General features: G+C 31.9%; 2 protein-coding genes across 2 annotated transcripts; both read right to left on the bottom strand.

Moving 5' to 3' along the window:
- Positions 1–3525: 3525 nt before the first annotated feature.
- LOC135132850 (monocarboxylate transporter 6-like) lies at positions 3526–8970 on the bottom strand. Its single transcript, XM_064061064.1, is given in 6 exon segments — positions 3526–3569; positions 4022–4321; positions 4376–4723; positions 4774–5058; positions 5107–5401; positions 8953–8970. Coding segments are annotated over 6 exon segments (1290 nt in total).
- A 1078-nt stretch (positions 8971–10048) lies between these two features.
- Positions 10049–15542, bottom strand: LOC135132839 (monocarboxylate transporter 2-like). The gene is made up of 5 exons (XM_064061053.1): positions 15522–15542; positions 11168–11462; positions 10835–11119; positions 10438–10785; positions 10049–10383 (listed from the first exon to the last, which is right to left on the bottom strand). Exons 1-5 carry the CDS (start codon positions 15540–15542, stop codon positions 10049–10051), a joined length of 1284 nt encoding a protein of 427 aa, XP_063917123.1.
- Positions 15543–15651: the final 109 nt, after the last annotated feature.

Raw genomic sequence — 15651 nt, 5'->3', positions numbered from 1 at the left:
GAAAAATCGAAAAATTAAAAAATTGAAAAATCAAGAAACGAAAATAAAATTGAAAAATCGAACACATGATGAATCGAAAAATTGAAAAATCAACATATCGAAAAGTAGAAAAATTAAAAACCGAAAAAATCAAAACTTCGAAAAAAATGTGAAATCGAAAAACCGAGATATCTGAGAAATTGAAAAATCTAAAAAATCGAAAAATTGAAAATTCGAAAAATCGAGACATCGAAAGAGATCCAAAAATAGGGAAATTGAAAAATCAAAAGTCGTATAGTTGAAAAATCGAGAAATCGAAAAGTTGAAAAATTGACGAAGAGAGAAAATGAAAACTATAAAAAAATCACAAATTGAAACACTGAAAAATAAAAAAATAGAAAAACAAGGAATTGTAAAACCGAAAACTTAAAAAATTGAGAAATAGAAATTTTGAAAAACCATATATCGAGAAATCGAAGTTGAAAAATTGAAAGATCAGGAAACAAAAATCGAAAAATCGAAATACCGAAAAATTGAAAAGTTGAGGAATTAGAAAATTCGAAAGTGTCGAAAAAAATGTAAAATCGAAAAGTCGAGAAATCGGAAGAATTTTAAAAATTGAAAAGTCGATAAACTGAGAAATCGAAAAGGCGATAAATTGACAATTCGAAGTGGAAAATTTGAAAAATCGCAAAACTGAAATATCCAAAAATTAAAAACTCGAAGTATGGAGAAGTTCAAAAATCGAGAAATCAGAAAATCTAAAAATTGAAGAACAGCAAATTCGAAAAACCGAGATGACAATAGAAATCGAAAAGACGAAAAACTGAGAAATCGAAAAGTCAAAAAGTCGAGAAATCGAAAAATTAAAAAATCGCAAAACTGAAATATTGAAAAATCGAAATGCCGAGTCGAAAAATCGAGATGTAAAAACAAAACTTCGAAAAATTCAGAAATCACGAAATCAAAAAGTCGAGAAAGCGGAAAATGGAGAAAAATTAACCTAATGAAAGTTTGTACAAAAGTTTAGAGCATTAAAAAAAAATGTTTTTCTAGAAGAACTTGAAGATAGGAAATCGGAAAAATGAGATCTCAAGTAATTGAAAAGTCGAAAAATCGGGAAATCGTACAATTTAGAAATTGAAACATTGAAAAATCAAAAAGTGGAAAAATTGAAAAATCGAAGTCGAAAAATTGAAAAGTAGAAATGTCGAAAAATGGAGAAATCAAAAAGTTGAAAAATCAAGAAACAAAAATCGAAAAACCAGAAATTCAAAAATCGAAGAAAACCGAAAGAATCGAAAAATTGAAAAATCAACGTATCGGAAAAGTCGATAATAAGAAAAACCGAAAAAAATGTGAAGTCGAAAAACCAAGATGTCGAAACGTTGAGAAATTGAAAATTCGAAAAATCGGGACATGGAAATTGATTCAAAAATCGGGAAATTGAAAAATCAAAAAGTGGAATAGTAGAAAAATCGAGAAAACGAAAAAATCGAAAAAATAATCGAAATATCAAAGACTTGTGAAATCGAAAAAAAAAAAATCGGGGATTCGAAAAATTCAGTAATCGAAAAACCGAAAACCTGAAGAATTGAGAAATCGAAAATTTGAGGAACCTTATATCGAGAAATCAAAGTTGAAAAATTGAAAGATCAAGAAATAAAAATTGAAAAAAACGAGAAATTAAAAAATCACGAAACTGAAATACCAAGAAATCGAAAAGTCGAGAAATTAGGAAATCGAAAAATCGAGAAATCGAAAGAATTGGAAAAATCTAAAAATTGAAAAATCGAAGAATCGAAAAATTCAGAAATTGAAACACTGAAGAACAAGAACAAGTAGAAAAATCGAATAATGAGAAATTCAAAAACCGAAAATCTGAAGAATTGAGAAATCGAAAATTTGAAAAACCTTATATCGAGAAATCGACGTTGAAAAATTGAAAGAACAAGAAACAAAAATCGAAAAAACAAGACATTGAAAAATCACGAAACTGAAATATCGAAAAATTGAAAAATCAAAATACCGAAAAGTCGAAAGGTTGAGAAATTAAGAAACTGAAAAATCGAGAAATTAAGAAACTGAAAAATCGGAAAATTAAGAAACTGAAAAATCGAGAAATTATGAAACTGAAAAATCGAGAAATCGAAAAAAATGTGAAATCGAAAAGCTGAAAAATCGAAAGAATTTGAAAAATCTAAAAATTGAGAAATTTAAAAAGCGATGAATTGAGATATCGAAAAGGCGATAAACCGAGAAACCGAGAAGTCGAATATTTGAAAAATCAAGGAACAGAAATCGAAAAAATCGCAAAACTGAAATATCGAAAAATTAAATAATGTAACTACCAAGAAGTCGAAAAGTCGAAAAGTTGAGAAACCGAAACTGTCGAAGAAAAAAATTGAAATCGAAAATCTGAGAAATTGAAAGAATTTCAAAAATCTAAAAATTGAAAAATCGAAAAGTAAAGAAATTGTGAAATCGAAAAATAGAGAAATCGAAAGTGTCCAGAAAAAAAGTGAAATCTAAAAGAGAAGAAATCGAAAGACTGAAAAGTCTAAAAATTGAAAAATCAAAAAATCGATAAATTGATAAATCGAAAAGCTAATAAATTGAGAAATCGATGTCAAACATTTGAAAAATCAAGGAACAGAAATTGAAAAACCGAGAAATTGAAAAATCGCAAAATTGAAATATCAAAAAATTGAAAACTCGAAACATTGAGAAATCCAAAAATCGAGAAATCGGAAAATCTAAAAATGGGAAAATGGAAAATTCGAAAAACAGATGGAAATAAATGGAAATCTGAAAGTTGAAAAATCGAGGAACCGAAAAACCGTAAAATTGAGAAATCAAAACGTCAAAAAGTCGAGAAATCAAAAAACCGAAACTTCGAAAAATTTGGAAATCAGGAAACCAAAAATGGAAAATTCGGAAGACCGAGAGATCCAAAGAAATCTAGGAAATTATAGAATTTGCCGCCAAGGAGAAAAATTAACCCAATTTTCTAGAAGAAAAGGAATCGAAATCTAAAAGTTCCAAAAGTAGATCGAAAAATACAACACAAGAAGAAAAACGGTAACAAAATAGATAAGAACCCAGAACAGTACGAGAAAACTAAGGCTAAAATTCGTTCGAGAATACTTAAAAAAAAACAGTTTTCTGACTTATCGGAAGTTTGAATTCATTTAAATTTTTGAGATTTAAAGACTTTCTTTTTCATTTTTAAATTGTTCAGAAAATAAACATTCTTTTTTTATTTTCATGATTTACACAAATTTATTGGTAAAATTTGTAATCAATCTGAACTCTTATTTTCCAGAGGTCTATTTTCGTGTATCTTTGACGTTTCTTAACATCGGTTTCGAATTATTCGACTTTTCAATTTCTCGATTTTTATTTTTGATTTTTCAATTTTTTCTTAATTTTTCGATGTTTCAAGTCAGTTTCTCGGTTTTCAACTTTGAAATTTTTAAAATTTTTTATGATGGCAATTACTTCATTTTCACCTTTTAATTGCTCAATTTAGCCATTTTTGGATTTTTAAGTTTTTGAAGTTTTCCGTTTCTGAATCTTTATTTTTGAATTTTCAGTTTTACAGTTTCTCCATTTTTCGACTTTTAATTTTTCAATTGCACAGTCTTTCGTACCGTGTGTTTAATTTTTCAGTTTTTCGTTTTTTCAATTTTGGATTTTTCAGTTTTCCTATATCTATCACATAGAAAACGAAGAAAGTTAGTCACCATGATTTAAGAATGTTTTAGTAAAATTCTAATATGAGAAAGGACACAAAAACTTTAACTTACCACCAAGGAGAAAGTTTGCACAGAAGTTTAGAACATTCTAAGAGATGTTGACAACTTTCTAGAAGAAAAGGAATCGAAATCGGTAAAAAAGGAAATTCTAGAACAATCGATGAAAACTGGAGAAAAAGAAAACTAAAAGACAAAAGTTCCCAACAAGCTTGCAGACTTCAATTAAAACACCCCATAAACAACAACCCTTTATTCTTTCACTTTAGCCTTATTCCTACCCCTACATTTCACAATAACAGCCTCTGTACACCACATCAAAATAGTGACAAGGGTGACGCAATTCATAACAACAATACAAATAACATAGCTCCCGGTTGCGTCACGAAGAGCGCCCATGATGGGTCCCCCAACCAAAATACAAATACCATTAGCCAAAGTTTCTATACCTCCAGCAGACGCCAGTTTATCAGCTGACACATGGTCCGGAATAACCAACCACATGTAAACTTTCCGAACGCCTTTAGCGATTCCCCAGGTGAACGCAATCACTAAAAGAACGTAGTAATTTTTGGAGATAAGAAGAGCTAAAATTTTGACTCATCATAGCAAAAAACACTCAAATCGTAGTTGTTACTTACTGAATCTAACTACTGTAAGAATAGCGAGCGCGTAGACGTACATCAGTCTCGACGGTTTAGTAAAATAGTTGCCTATGTAGGGCCCCACGAAACGAAAAAGCATATCCGAGACGCCCAAAGTCGACAAAAAAGTGGCGATTTCGCCGGTCTTCAGCCCAAAGTCGTGAAGAATGAAAGGCATTAAAAGGGTAAAGTTTATCTCGGCGAACGTCGCCAGTGCCAATCCGACTAAAATGTTGTCAAAAACCGGGTCCTTGAGTAAATCCAAGTCAAAAATTTTGGCAATGTTGGTCAAAATCGTCCCACATAGAGTTTCCCGTTTCTTTTCACACTCTTGACTCTTCTCGTCTGCTTAAATTACCCACTTGATTAAGAGTGACACAAATGACAATAAGTACCCAAAAGTAGCCCCTCCTCCGGGTTGTTTCGCTCCTCCTTCATGTGCCACTGCACCGGCTGGAGCAACGAAGCCGCCACGAACACATGGGTGCAAATACCCCCATAAATCAACGCCACTTCTTGGGTGCTGTACACCCTCATCAACACCCTAATCAACTGCGGGACCAAAATGGGCCCGAACCCCGCCGCCGTCACCGCGAACCCCATCGCCACACTCCTCTTCTTCTTGAAGTAAAAATTCAAGGCCAGCCTCTGCGTGCTCTCGCTCATTTGCATACCCATCGCTGAAACTCCTCATCGATTAAAAATCCAGGCGAAATATGCGGAAGTACACGAAATGAGCCCCTAGGCGACCACGAAAAAAGCGAAACTCCTGCAGAACGACGTCAGCACCATGCCTAGAGTGAGCAGCGACGCCGCCACCAGCGCGATTCTCCTGCACCCATAGACCTTCAGCAGTACCCCGGTTATGGGCCCGATTAACTTCCCGAAGGCCGCGTTGACGTTGACCACGAGCGCCCCTTGCGTGGCGGTGAATCTCAAGTCGGAGAACTTATCCTTGAAGATGAGGCCGAAGCACTGGAGCAGCGAAAGAATGATGAACTGATCTTGAGGTTCTAGATATTTCTATTTGGAAACAATATGAAAGTGCTTTGGAGCTTCTAGTGTCTTTTTTTTAAAAGAATTTCATTAGAGGATATGTCATTTGCCAAAATCAGTTTAATCTTAGCAGGTACTAGGCCCGCCCACCCACCCCCTCTTTTCTTAGAGGGTATCTCATTTGCCAAAATCAGTTTAATCATAGCAAGTACTAGACCCACCCACCCACCCTCTCCTTTCTTAGGGGGTATCTCATTTGCCAAAATCAGTCTTATCTTAGTAGCTCCTACCCCCCCCACCCTCTTTTTTCTTAGGGGTATGTTATTTGCCAAAATCAGTTTTATCTTAAGAGGGTTTAAGAATTTTTACTTCATTTCCACACTGTATTCTAGAAGAAGTCTAAGAAGTTTATTCTGAAAGAAGAAAAATTTCTATGTCAGCGTGAAATTAAATTTAGAGAGTTACATATGACGTGATCTCAAAGAAATTCTAGAAGCCTTAAATGCGGAAAATAGAAAAGGCAATCAAAGAAGAAGAAAGGTGGTCTCAATGTTACAGAAGAACTTCAAGATAGGAAATCGAAAAATTGAGAAATCAAACACTTAAAAAGTTGAAAAATCAAGAAACAAAAATTGAAAAAACAAGAAACTGAAAAATCGAAAACATGAAGAATCGAAAAATTGAAAAATCAATATACCTTTTTTTTTCCAAAGGTCTATGTCCGTTATCTTTGACGTTTCTCAACATCTATTTCGAATTTTTCTAGTTTTCAATTTCTCGATTTTTAATATTTGATTTTTCTAAATTTGTAGATTTTTAAATTTTTCGATGTCTCAAGTCAGTTTCCGGATTTTTCATTTTTGAATTTTTCAAAAATGTTTTATTTTCAGTTCTTAATTGCTCAATTTGGCTATTTTTAGATTTTTCAGTTTTTAGATTTGTCTGTTTCTCAATTTTTTTAGATTTTCAATTTTAGTTTATTGATTTTTAATTTTTTTACACTTTTTCGTACTGCGCATTTTTGATTGTTCAGATCTTCAGTTTTTCGCTTATCAATTTTTAGAATTTTCAACTTTTGATTTTTCAATTTTTTTCCCTCAATTTTTCGCCTTGTAATATTTCAATTTTTCAAATTTTTGGGTTTTTCAATTTTCCCGTTTTTAATTTTTCATTTTCTCGATATTTAATCCTTCAGTTTTTTGATGTCTCAGTATTGCAGTTTTTCGTTTTTTCAATTTTGGATTTTTCAGTTTTCCGATACAATCGAAGTCGAAAAAATGAAAAATGGAAAAATTAAAAAACATGAAGAATCGAAAAATTGAAAATCAACATATCGAAAGTCGGAAAATTGAAAAACCAAAAAAAATCAAAATTTCGAAAAAAAATGGGAAATCAAAAAACCGAGATATCGAAACGTTGAGAAACTAATAAATCTAAAAAACTGAAAAACGAGAAATTCGAAAAATCGAAGCATCGAAAGAGATCCAAAAATCGGGAAATTGAAAAATCAAAAAGTCGAATGGTTGAAAAATCGAGAAATAGAAAAGACGAAAAATTGAGGAACCAAAAAAACGAAATGTTGACAAATTGTAAAATCGAAAAGTCGAAAAATCAAAGAACAGAGAAATTGCAAACTCTAAAAATTAAGAAATCGAAAAATTCAAAAATCGAAAAATCAGGGAATAGAAAAATTCAGAAATTGAAACACTGAAAAATCAAAAGGTAGAAAAATCGAATAACGAGAAATTGAAAAATCTTATATTAAGAAATCGAAGTTGAAAAATTGAAAGATCAAAAAACAAAAATGGAAAAAACGAGGAATTGAAAAATTACGAAACTGAAGTATCGAAAAATTGAGTAATCGAAATCCTGAGGAGTCGAAAAGTCGAGAAATTGAGAAACTAGAAAATCGAGAAGTCTGAAGTGGCGAAAAAAGGTGAAATCGAAAAACCGAGAAATCGAAAAAATTTTAAAAATCTAAAAATTGAGAAATCGAAAAGTCGATAAATTGAGAAATCGAAGTCGAAAATTTGAAAATCAAGGAACAGAAATCGAAAAAACGAGAAATTGAAAAATCGCAAAACTGGAATATCCAAAAATTGAAAACTCGAAACATCGAGAAGTTCAAAAATCGAGAAATCGGAAAATCCAGAAATGGAAAAATGGAAAATTCAAAAAACCGAAATGGAAATAGATCAAGATTGGAAAGTTGAAAAATCGAGAAATGGAAAAGATGAAAAATTGAGAATTCGAAAAGTCAAAAGACCGAGAAATCGAAAAATTGAAAAATCGCAAAACTGAAATATTGAAAAATCGAAACATCCATAAATTGAAAAATCTAAAAATTGAAAAATCAAAAGTTCGAAAAATTTTGAAATCCGAAAATCAAAACGTTAAAATTATAGAATTTGCCACCAAGGAAAAAAATTAACCTATTATAAGCTTGTATAAAAGTTTAGAGCATTAAAAAAAATGTTGACAATTCTCTAGAAAATAGGAAATCGAAAAATTGAGATCTCAAAAAATTGAGAAGTCGAAAAATCGGGAAATCGAAAAATTCAGAAATTGAAATATTGAAAAATCAAAAATTGGAAAAATTGAAATGTCGAAAAATCGGGAAATCGTACAACTCAGAAATTGAAACATTGAAAAAAAAAAGTGGAAAAATGAAAAGCAGAAAAATGGAGGAATCAAAAAGTTGAAAAACCAAGAAACAAAATCGAAAAAACGAGAAATTGAAAAATCGAAAACATGAAGAATCGAAAAATTGAAAAATCAACATATCAAAAAGTTGACAAAAAGAAAAACCGAAAAAATCAAAATTTCGAGAAAAATGTGAAATCGAAAAACCGAGATATCGAAACGTTGAAAAATTGAAAAATCTAAAAAAAATTAAAAATTGTAAATTCAAAAATCGAAACATCGAAAGAGATCCAAAAATCGGAAAAGTCAAAAATTCAAAAAGTCAAAATTCAAAAAGACAAAAAATTGAGAAACCGAAAAAATCGAAATGTCGAAAAGCTGTGAAATCGAAAAGTCGAAAAATCGAAGCACAGAGAAATTGAAAACTTTTAAAAATGAGAAATCAAAAAATTGAAAAATCGACAAATTCAGAAATTGGAACATTGAAAAATCAAAAAGTAGAAAAACGAGGATTTGAAAAAATCTAAAGTGTCGAGAAAAGAAGTGAAATCGAAACAATTTAAAAAATCTAAAAATTTAGAAACCGAAAAGTCGATAAATTGAGAAATAGAAATCGAAAATTTGAAAAATCAAGAAATAGAAATCAAAAAAACGAGAAATTGAAAAATCGCAAATTTAAATTCTCCAATAATTGAAATATTGGAAAATCTAGAAATGGAAAAATGAAAAATTCGAAAAACCGGGATGGAAATCGGAAAGTTGACCAATCGAGAAATCGAAAAGAGGTAAAATTGAGAAATCGTAAAGTCAAAAAGTCGAGAAATCGAAAAACCGAAAAATCGGACATCGGGAAATTAAAAAATCAAAAGTTCGAAAAATGTAGAAATCAGGAAATCAAAACGTCAAGAAATCGAAAAATGGAAAATTCGAAAGACCGAGAGATCCAAAGACATCTAGGAAATTATAGAATTTGCCACCAAGGAGAAAATTGACCTAATTTTCTAGAAGATAAGGAATCGAAATCTAAAAATTCCGAAAGTACATCGAAAAATACAATAGAAGAAGAAAAACGACAATTTTTCAACATTTTTATTTTATTCTCAGTTTTTATTGCTCTGTTTGGCCGTTTTTAAATTTTTCAGTTTTTAGATTTATCGGTTTCTCGATGTTTATTTTTCAATTTTCAATTTTACAGTTTCTCGATTTTTCAATTTTTCAAATTTTGGGTTTCTCAGTTTTTAATTTTTCAGTTTTTCGATATCTCAGTGTCACAGTTCAGAAAGGTCATGTCAGGGCAAGTTTGGTCAGATTACGTCAGGTCAGGTCTTGACAGGTCACGTAAGATCAAGTCAAGTATTGTACTCCCAGTTTAAAGTGGTTTTTATGATAGGTCCATAGTGTCGAAGTTGATGATGGGGACAATGGAGTAAATTCCTAGCTATAAATAAGAAAATGGTCGGTTTCTTGCAGGGCCGTACTTTGTTACTCAACTGATATTGTTCGTCTTGGGGTAATAATGAGGTGATAATGTTTATTATCTTGTCATAAAAACCACTTTAAACTAGGAGTACAATACATTAAGAATGTTGGAGAAAACTTATTTCTAAAGAAGTAGAAGAATTTTTACTTCAGTTCTACATTGTATTCTAGATGTCTAAGAAGTCTATTCTGATAGAAGAAGAATTTATATTTCCATGGAAAGTAGTAGAATTCAAAGAGATTCTAGAAGACATAAATACAGAAAAGTAGAAGAAAGCTAGTCACCATGACTTAAGAATGTTTTAGAAAAATTCTAATATGAAAAAGGACACAAAAACTTCAACTTACCACCAAGGAAAAAGTTTGCATAGAAGTTTAGAAGATTCTAAGAGATGTTGACAACTTTCTAGAAGAAAAGGAATCGAAATCGGTAAAAAAAGGAAGTTCTAGAACAATCGATAAAAACTGGACAAAAAGAAAATTAGAAGCCAAAAGTTCGCAACAAGCTTGCATCTCAGACTTCAATTAAAACACCTCATAAACAACAACCCTTTATTCTTTCACTTTAGTCTTATTTCTACCCCTACATTTCACAATAACAGCCTCTGCAGACCACATCAAAATAGTGACCAAGGTGACGCAATTCATAACAACAATACAAACAACATAGCTTCCGGTTGCGTCACGAAGAGCTCCCATGATGGGTCCCCCAACCAAAATACAAATACCATTAGCCAAAGTTTCAATACCTCCAGCAGACGCCAGTTTATCAGCTGACACATGGTCCGGGATAACCAACCACATGTAAACTTTCCGAACGCCTTTAGCGATCCCCCAGGCGAACGCAATCACTAAAAGAACGTAGTAATTTTTGGAGATAAGAAGAGCTAAAATTTTGACTCATCATAGCAAAAAACACTCAAATCGTAGTTGTTACTTACTGAATCTAACCACTGTAAGAATAGCGAGCGCGTAGACGTACATCAGTCTCGACGGTTTAGTGAAATAGTTGCCTATGTAGGGCCCCACGAAACGAAAAAGCATATCCGAGACGCCCAAAGTCGACAAAAAGGTGGCGATTTCGCCGGTCCTCAGCCCAAAATCGTGAAGAATGAAAGGCATTAAAAGGGTAAAGTTTATCTCGGCGAACGTCGCCAGTGCCAATCCGACTAAAATATTGTCAAAAACGGGGTCCTTGAGTAAGTCCAAGTCAAAAATTTTGGCAATGTTGGTCAAAATCGTCCCACATAGCGTTTCCCGTTTCTTTTCACACTCGTGACTCTTCTCGTCTGCTTAAATTAGTACCTGATTAAGAGTGACACAAATGACAATAAGTACCCAAAAGTAGCCCCTCCTCTGGGTTGTTTCGCTCCTCCTTCATGTGCCACTTCACCGGCTGGAGCAACGCAGCCGCCACGAACACATGGGTGCAGACACCCCCATAAATCAAAGCCACTTCTTGGGCGCTGTACACCCTCATCAACACCCTAATCAACTGCGGGACCAAAATGGGCCCGAATCCCGCCGCCGTCACCGCGAACCCCATCGCCACACTCCTCTTCTTCTTGAAGTAAAAATTCAAGGCCAGCCTCTGCGTGCTCTCGCTCATTTGCATACCCATCGCTGAAACTCCTCATCGATTAAAAATCCAGGCGAAATATGCGGAAGTACACGAAATGAGCCCATAGGCGACCACGAAAAAAGCGAAACTCCTGCAGAACGACGTCAGCACCATGCCTAGAGTGAGCAGCGACGCCGCCACCAGCGCGATCCTCCTGCACCCGTAGACCTTCAGCAGCACCCCGGTTATGGGCCCTATTAGCTTCCCGAAGGCCGCGTTGACGTTGACCACGAGCGCCCCTTGCGTGGCGGTGAATCTCAAGTAGGAGAAGGTGTCCTTGAAGATGAGGCCGAAGCACTGGAGCAGCGAAAGAACGATGAACTGATCTTGAGGTTCTAGATATTTCTATTTGGAAACAATATGAAAGTGCTTTGGAGCTTCTAGTGTCTTTTCTTAAAACAATTTCATTAAATTTCTCAGAGGATATGTCATTTGCCAAAATCAGTTTAATCTTAGCAGGTACTAGCCCCGCCCACCCACCGTCTCTTTTCTTAGAGGGCATCTCATTTGCCAAAATCAGTCTTATCTTAGCAGCTACTAGCCCCACCCACCCACCCTCTCTTTTCTTAGAGGTATGTCATTTGCCAAAATTTTTTATCTTAAGAAGGTTGAAGAATTTTTACTTCATTTCCATACTGTATTCTAGAATAAGTCTAAGAAATTTATTCTGAAAGAAGAAGAATTTCTATGTCAGCGTGAAATTAAATTTATAGAGTTACATATGACGTGATCTCAAAGAAATTCTAGAAGCCTTAAATGCGGAAAATAGAAAAGGCAATCAAAGAAGAAGAATGTTACTGAAGAACTTCAAGATAGGAAATTGAAAATTGAGAAATCAAACAGTTAAAAAGTTGAAAAATCAAGAAACTAAAATCGAAACAACAAGAAATTGAAAAATCCAAAACATGAAGAATCGAAAAATTGAAAAATCAATATATCTTTTTTTCCAAAGGATTATGTCCGTTATCTTTGACGTTTCTCAACATCTGTTTCGAGTTTTTCTATTTTTCAATTTCTCGATTTTTAATTTTTGATTTTTCTAAATTTGTAGATTTTTCAATTTTTCGATGTCTCAAGTCAGTTTCCGGATTTTTAATTTTTGGATTTTTGAAAAATGTTTTATTTTCAGTTCTTAATTGCTCAATTTGGTTATTTTTAGATTTTTCAATTTATAGATTTGTCTGTTTCTCAATTTTTTTTAGATTTTCAATTTTAGTTTATTGACTTTTAATTTTTTTACACTTTTTCGTACTGCGCATTTTTGATTGTTCAGATCTTCAGTTTATCACTTATCAATTTTAAGAGTTTTCAACTTTTGATTTTTCAATTTTGTTCCCTCAATTTTTAGCCTTGCAATATTTCAATTTTTCAAATTTTCGGGTTTTTCAATTTTTCCGTTTTTAATTTTTCATTTTCTCGATATTTAATTCTTCAGTTTTTTTATGTCTCAGTGTTGCAGTTTTTCGTTTTTTCATTTTTGGATTTTTCAGTTTTCCGATACAATCGAAGTCGAAAAATTGAAAAATGGAAAAATTAAAAAGTTGAAAAATCAAGAAACAGAAATAAAAAAACAAGAAAACATGAACAATCGAAAAATTGAAAATCAACATATCAAAGTCGGAAATTTGAAAAACTGAAAAAAATCAAAATTTCGAAAAAAATGGGAAATCCAAAAAAACGAGATATCGGAACGTTGAGAAACTAATAAATCTAAAAAAATGAAAAATGAAAAATTCGAAAAATCGAGGCATCGAAAGAGATCCAACAATCCGGAAATTGAAAAATCAAAAAGTTGAATAGAGAAATCGAAAAGATGAAAAATTGAGGAACCAAAAAAACGAAATGTTGAAAAATTGTAAAATCGAAAAGTCAAAAAATCAAAGAACAGAGAAATTGCAAACTCTAAAAATTGAGGAATCAAAAAATTCAAAAATCGAAAATCAGGGAATAGGAAAATTCAGAAAGTGAAACATTGAAAAATCAAAAAGTAGAAATATCGAATCACGAGAAATTGAAAAACCTTATATCAACAAATCGAAGTTGAAAAATTGAAAGATCAAAAAACAAAAATGGAAAAACAAGAAATTGAAAAATCGCAAAACTGGAATATCCAAAAATTGAAAACTCAAAATATCGAGAAGTTCAAAAATCGAGAAATCGGAAAATCCAGAAATGGAGAAATGGAAAATTCAAAAAATCGAATTGGAAATAGATCAAGATTGGAAAGTTGAAAAATCGAGAAATGGAAAAGATGAAAAATAGAGAATTCGAAAAGTCAAAACGCCGAGAAATCCATAAATTGAAAAATCTAAAAATTGAAAAATCAAAAGTTCGAAAAATTTTGAAATCCGAAAATCAAAATGTCAAAATTATAGAATTTGCCACCAAGGAAAAAAATTATAATATAAGCTTGTATAAAAGTTTAGAGCATTAAAAAAAATGTTGACAGTTCTCTAGAAAATAGGAAATCAAAAAATTGAGATCTCAATGTCGAAAAATCGGGAAATCGTACAACTCAGAAATTGAAAAATTGAAAAATCAAAAAGTGGAAAAATCAAAAATCCATGTCGAAAAATTGAAAAGCAGAAAAATGGAGGTATCAAAAAGTTGAAAATACAAGAAACAAAATCGAAAAAACGAGAAATTGAAAAATCGAAAACATGAAGAATCGAAAAATTGAAAAATAAGTTGACCAAAAGAAAAACCGAAAAAATCAAAATTTCGAGAAAAATGTGAAATCGAAAAACCGAGATATCGAAAAATCGGAAAATTCAAAAATTCAAAAAGTCAAAAATGTCGAAAAGCTGTGAAATCGAAAAATCGAAGAACATAGAAATTGAAAACTCTTAAAATGAGAAATCAAAAAATTGAAAAATCGAAAAATTCAGAAATTGGTACATTGAAAAATCAAAAAGTGGAAAAACGAGAAATTGAAAAAATCCAAAGTGTCGTGAAAAAACGTGAAATCGACAGAATTTGAAAAATCTAAAATTTGAGAAATCGAAAAGTCGATAAATTGAAAAATCGAAGTCGAAAATTTGAAAAATCAAGAAATAGAAATCGAAAAAACGAGAAATCTCCAAAAATTGAAAAATCGGAAAATCTAAAAATGGAAAAATGGAAAATTCGAAAAACCGGGATGAAAATCGGAAAGTTGAACAATCGAGACATCGAAAAGAGGTAAAATTGAGAATTCGAAAAATCAAAAAGTCGACAAATAGAAAAACCGAAAACTCGCAAAACGAAATATTAAAAAATCAAAATGCCAAAAGTCGAGAAATCCAAAAACCGAAAAATCGAACATCGGGAAATTAAAAAATTAAAAGTTCGAAAAATTTGGAAATTGAGAAATCAAAACGTCGAAAAATCGAAAAATGAAAATTCGAAAGACCGAGAGATCCAAAGAGATCTAGGAAATTATAGAATTTGCCACCAAGGAGAAAATTGACCTAATTTTTTAGAAGATAAGGAATAGAAACTACTTTTAGATTTTTCAGTTTTTAAATTTATCGGTTTCTCGATGTTTATTTTTCAATTTTCAATTTTACAGTTTCTCGATTTTTCAATTTTTCAAATTTTGGCTTTCTCAGTTTTTAATTTTTCAGTTTTTCGATGTCTCAGTGTTACAGTTTTTTGAACTTTGTATTTTTCAGTTTTCCCATATCTAATGCATATTTCAATTTTTCAAGAGTCTGTTTATTGTGTATGTTTTCAATTTTTCAATTTTTTTTTGTTCCTTCAATTTTACGATTGTGTAATATTTCGATGTTTCTATTTTTAATTTTCCAATTTTTAACTTTTCGATTTTTCGATTTCTCAATTTGTAGATTTCCGATTCAAATCTATTCAATTCTATTCCAAAACAGTTCAGGAAGGTCATGTCAGTGCAAATTTGGTCAGATTACGTCAGGTCAGGTGATGTCATATCAGATTTGACCGGGTCAGGTCAGGTCTTGACAGGTCACGTAAGATCAAGCACAAGTATTGTACTCTCAGTTTAAAATGGTTTTTATGATAGGTCCATAGTGTCGAAGTTGATGATGGGGACAATGAAGTAAATCCCTAGCCATAAATAAGAAAGTGGTCGGTTTCTTGCAGGGCCGTACTTTGTTACTCAACTGATATTGTCCACTTTAAACTGGGAGTACAATACATTAAGAATGTTGGAGAAAAATTATTTCAAAAGAAGTAGACAAATTTTTACTTCAGTTTTATATTGTATTCTAGATGTCTAAGAAGTCTATTCTGATAAAAGAAGAATTTATATTTCCATGAAAAGTAGTAGAATTCAAAGAGATTCTAGAAGTCCTAAATACAGAAAAGTAGAAGAAATTTAGTCACCATGACTTAAGAATATTTTAGAAAAATTCTAATATGAGAAAGGACACAATAACTTCAACTTACCACCAAGGAGAAAGTTTGCATAGAAGTTTAGAACATTCTAAGATATGTTGACAACTTTCTAGAAGAAAAGGAATCGAAATCGGTAAAAAAAGGAGTTCTAGAACAATCGATAAAAACTGGACAAATAGAA

This window comes from Zophobas morio, unplaced genomic scaffold (genome assembly GCF_036711695.1).
Source record: "Zophobas morio isolate AGI-343-1 ecotype UQ-CSIRO unplaced genomic scaffold, CSIRO_AGI_Zmor_V1 ptg000002l, whole genome shotgun sequence".
Taxonomy (NCBI): domain Eukaryota; kingdom Metazoa; phylum Arthropoda; class Insecta; order Coleoptera; family Tenebrionidae; genus Zophobas; species Zophobas morio.
The sequence above is the reverse complement of the archived record's forward strand: the minus strand, read 5'-3'. Positions and strand labels throughout refer to the sequence as shown.

What these genes read in the sequence shown, in the direction of transcription:
- LOC135132839 (XM_064061053.1), bottom strand. Translation starts at nt 15,542, where the DNA reads ATGCAAACTTTCTCCTTGGTG. An exon ending in TGCAAACTTTCTCCTTGGTG is followed by an intron (nt 11,463 to 15,521) that starts GTAAGTTGAAGT and finishes GTTTCCAAATAG; the next exon opens with AAATATCTAGAACCTCAAGA. An exon ending in TCTTACAGTGGTTAGATTCA is followed by an intron (nt 10,384 to 10,437) that starts GTAAGTAACAAC and finishes TCAAAATTTTAG; the next exon opens with CTCTTCTTATCTCCAAAAAT.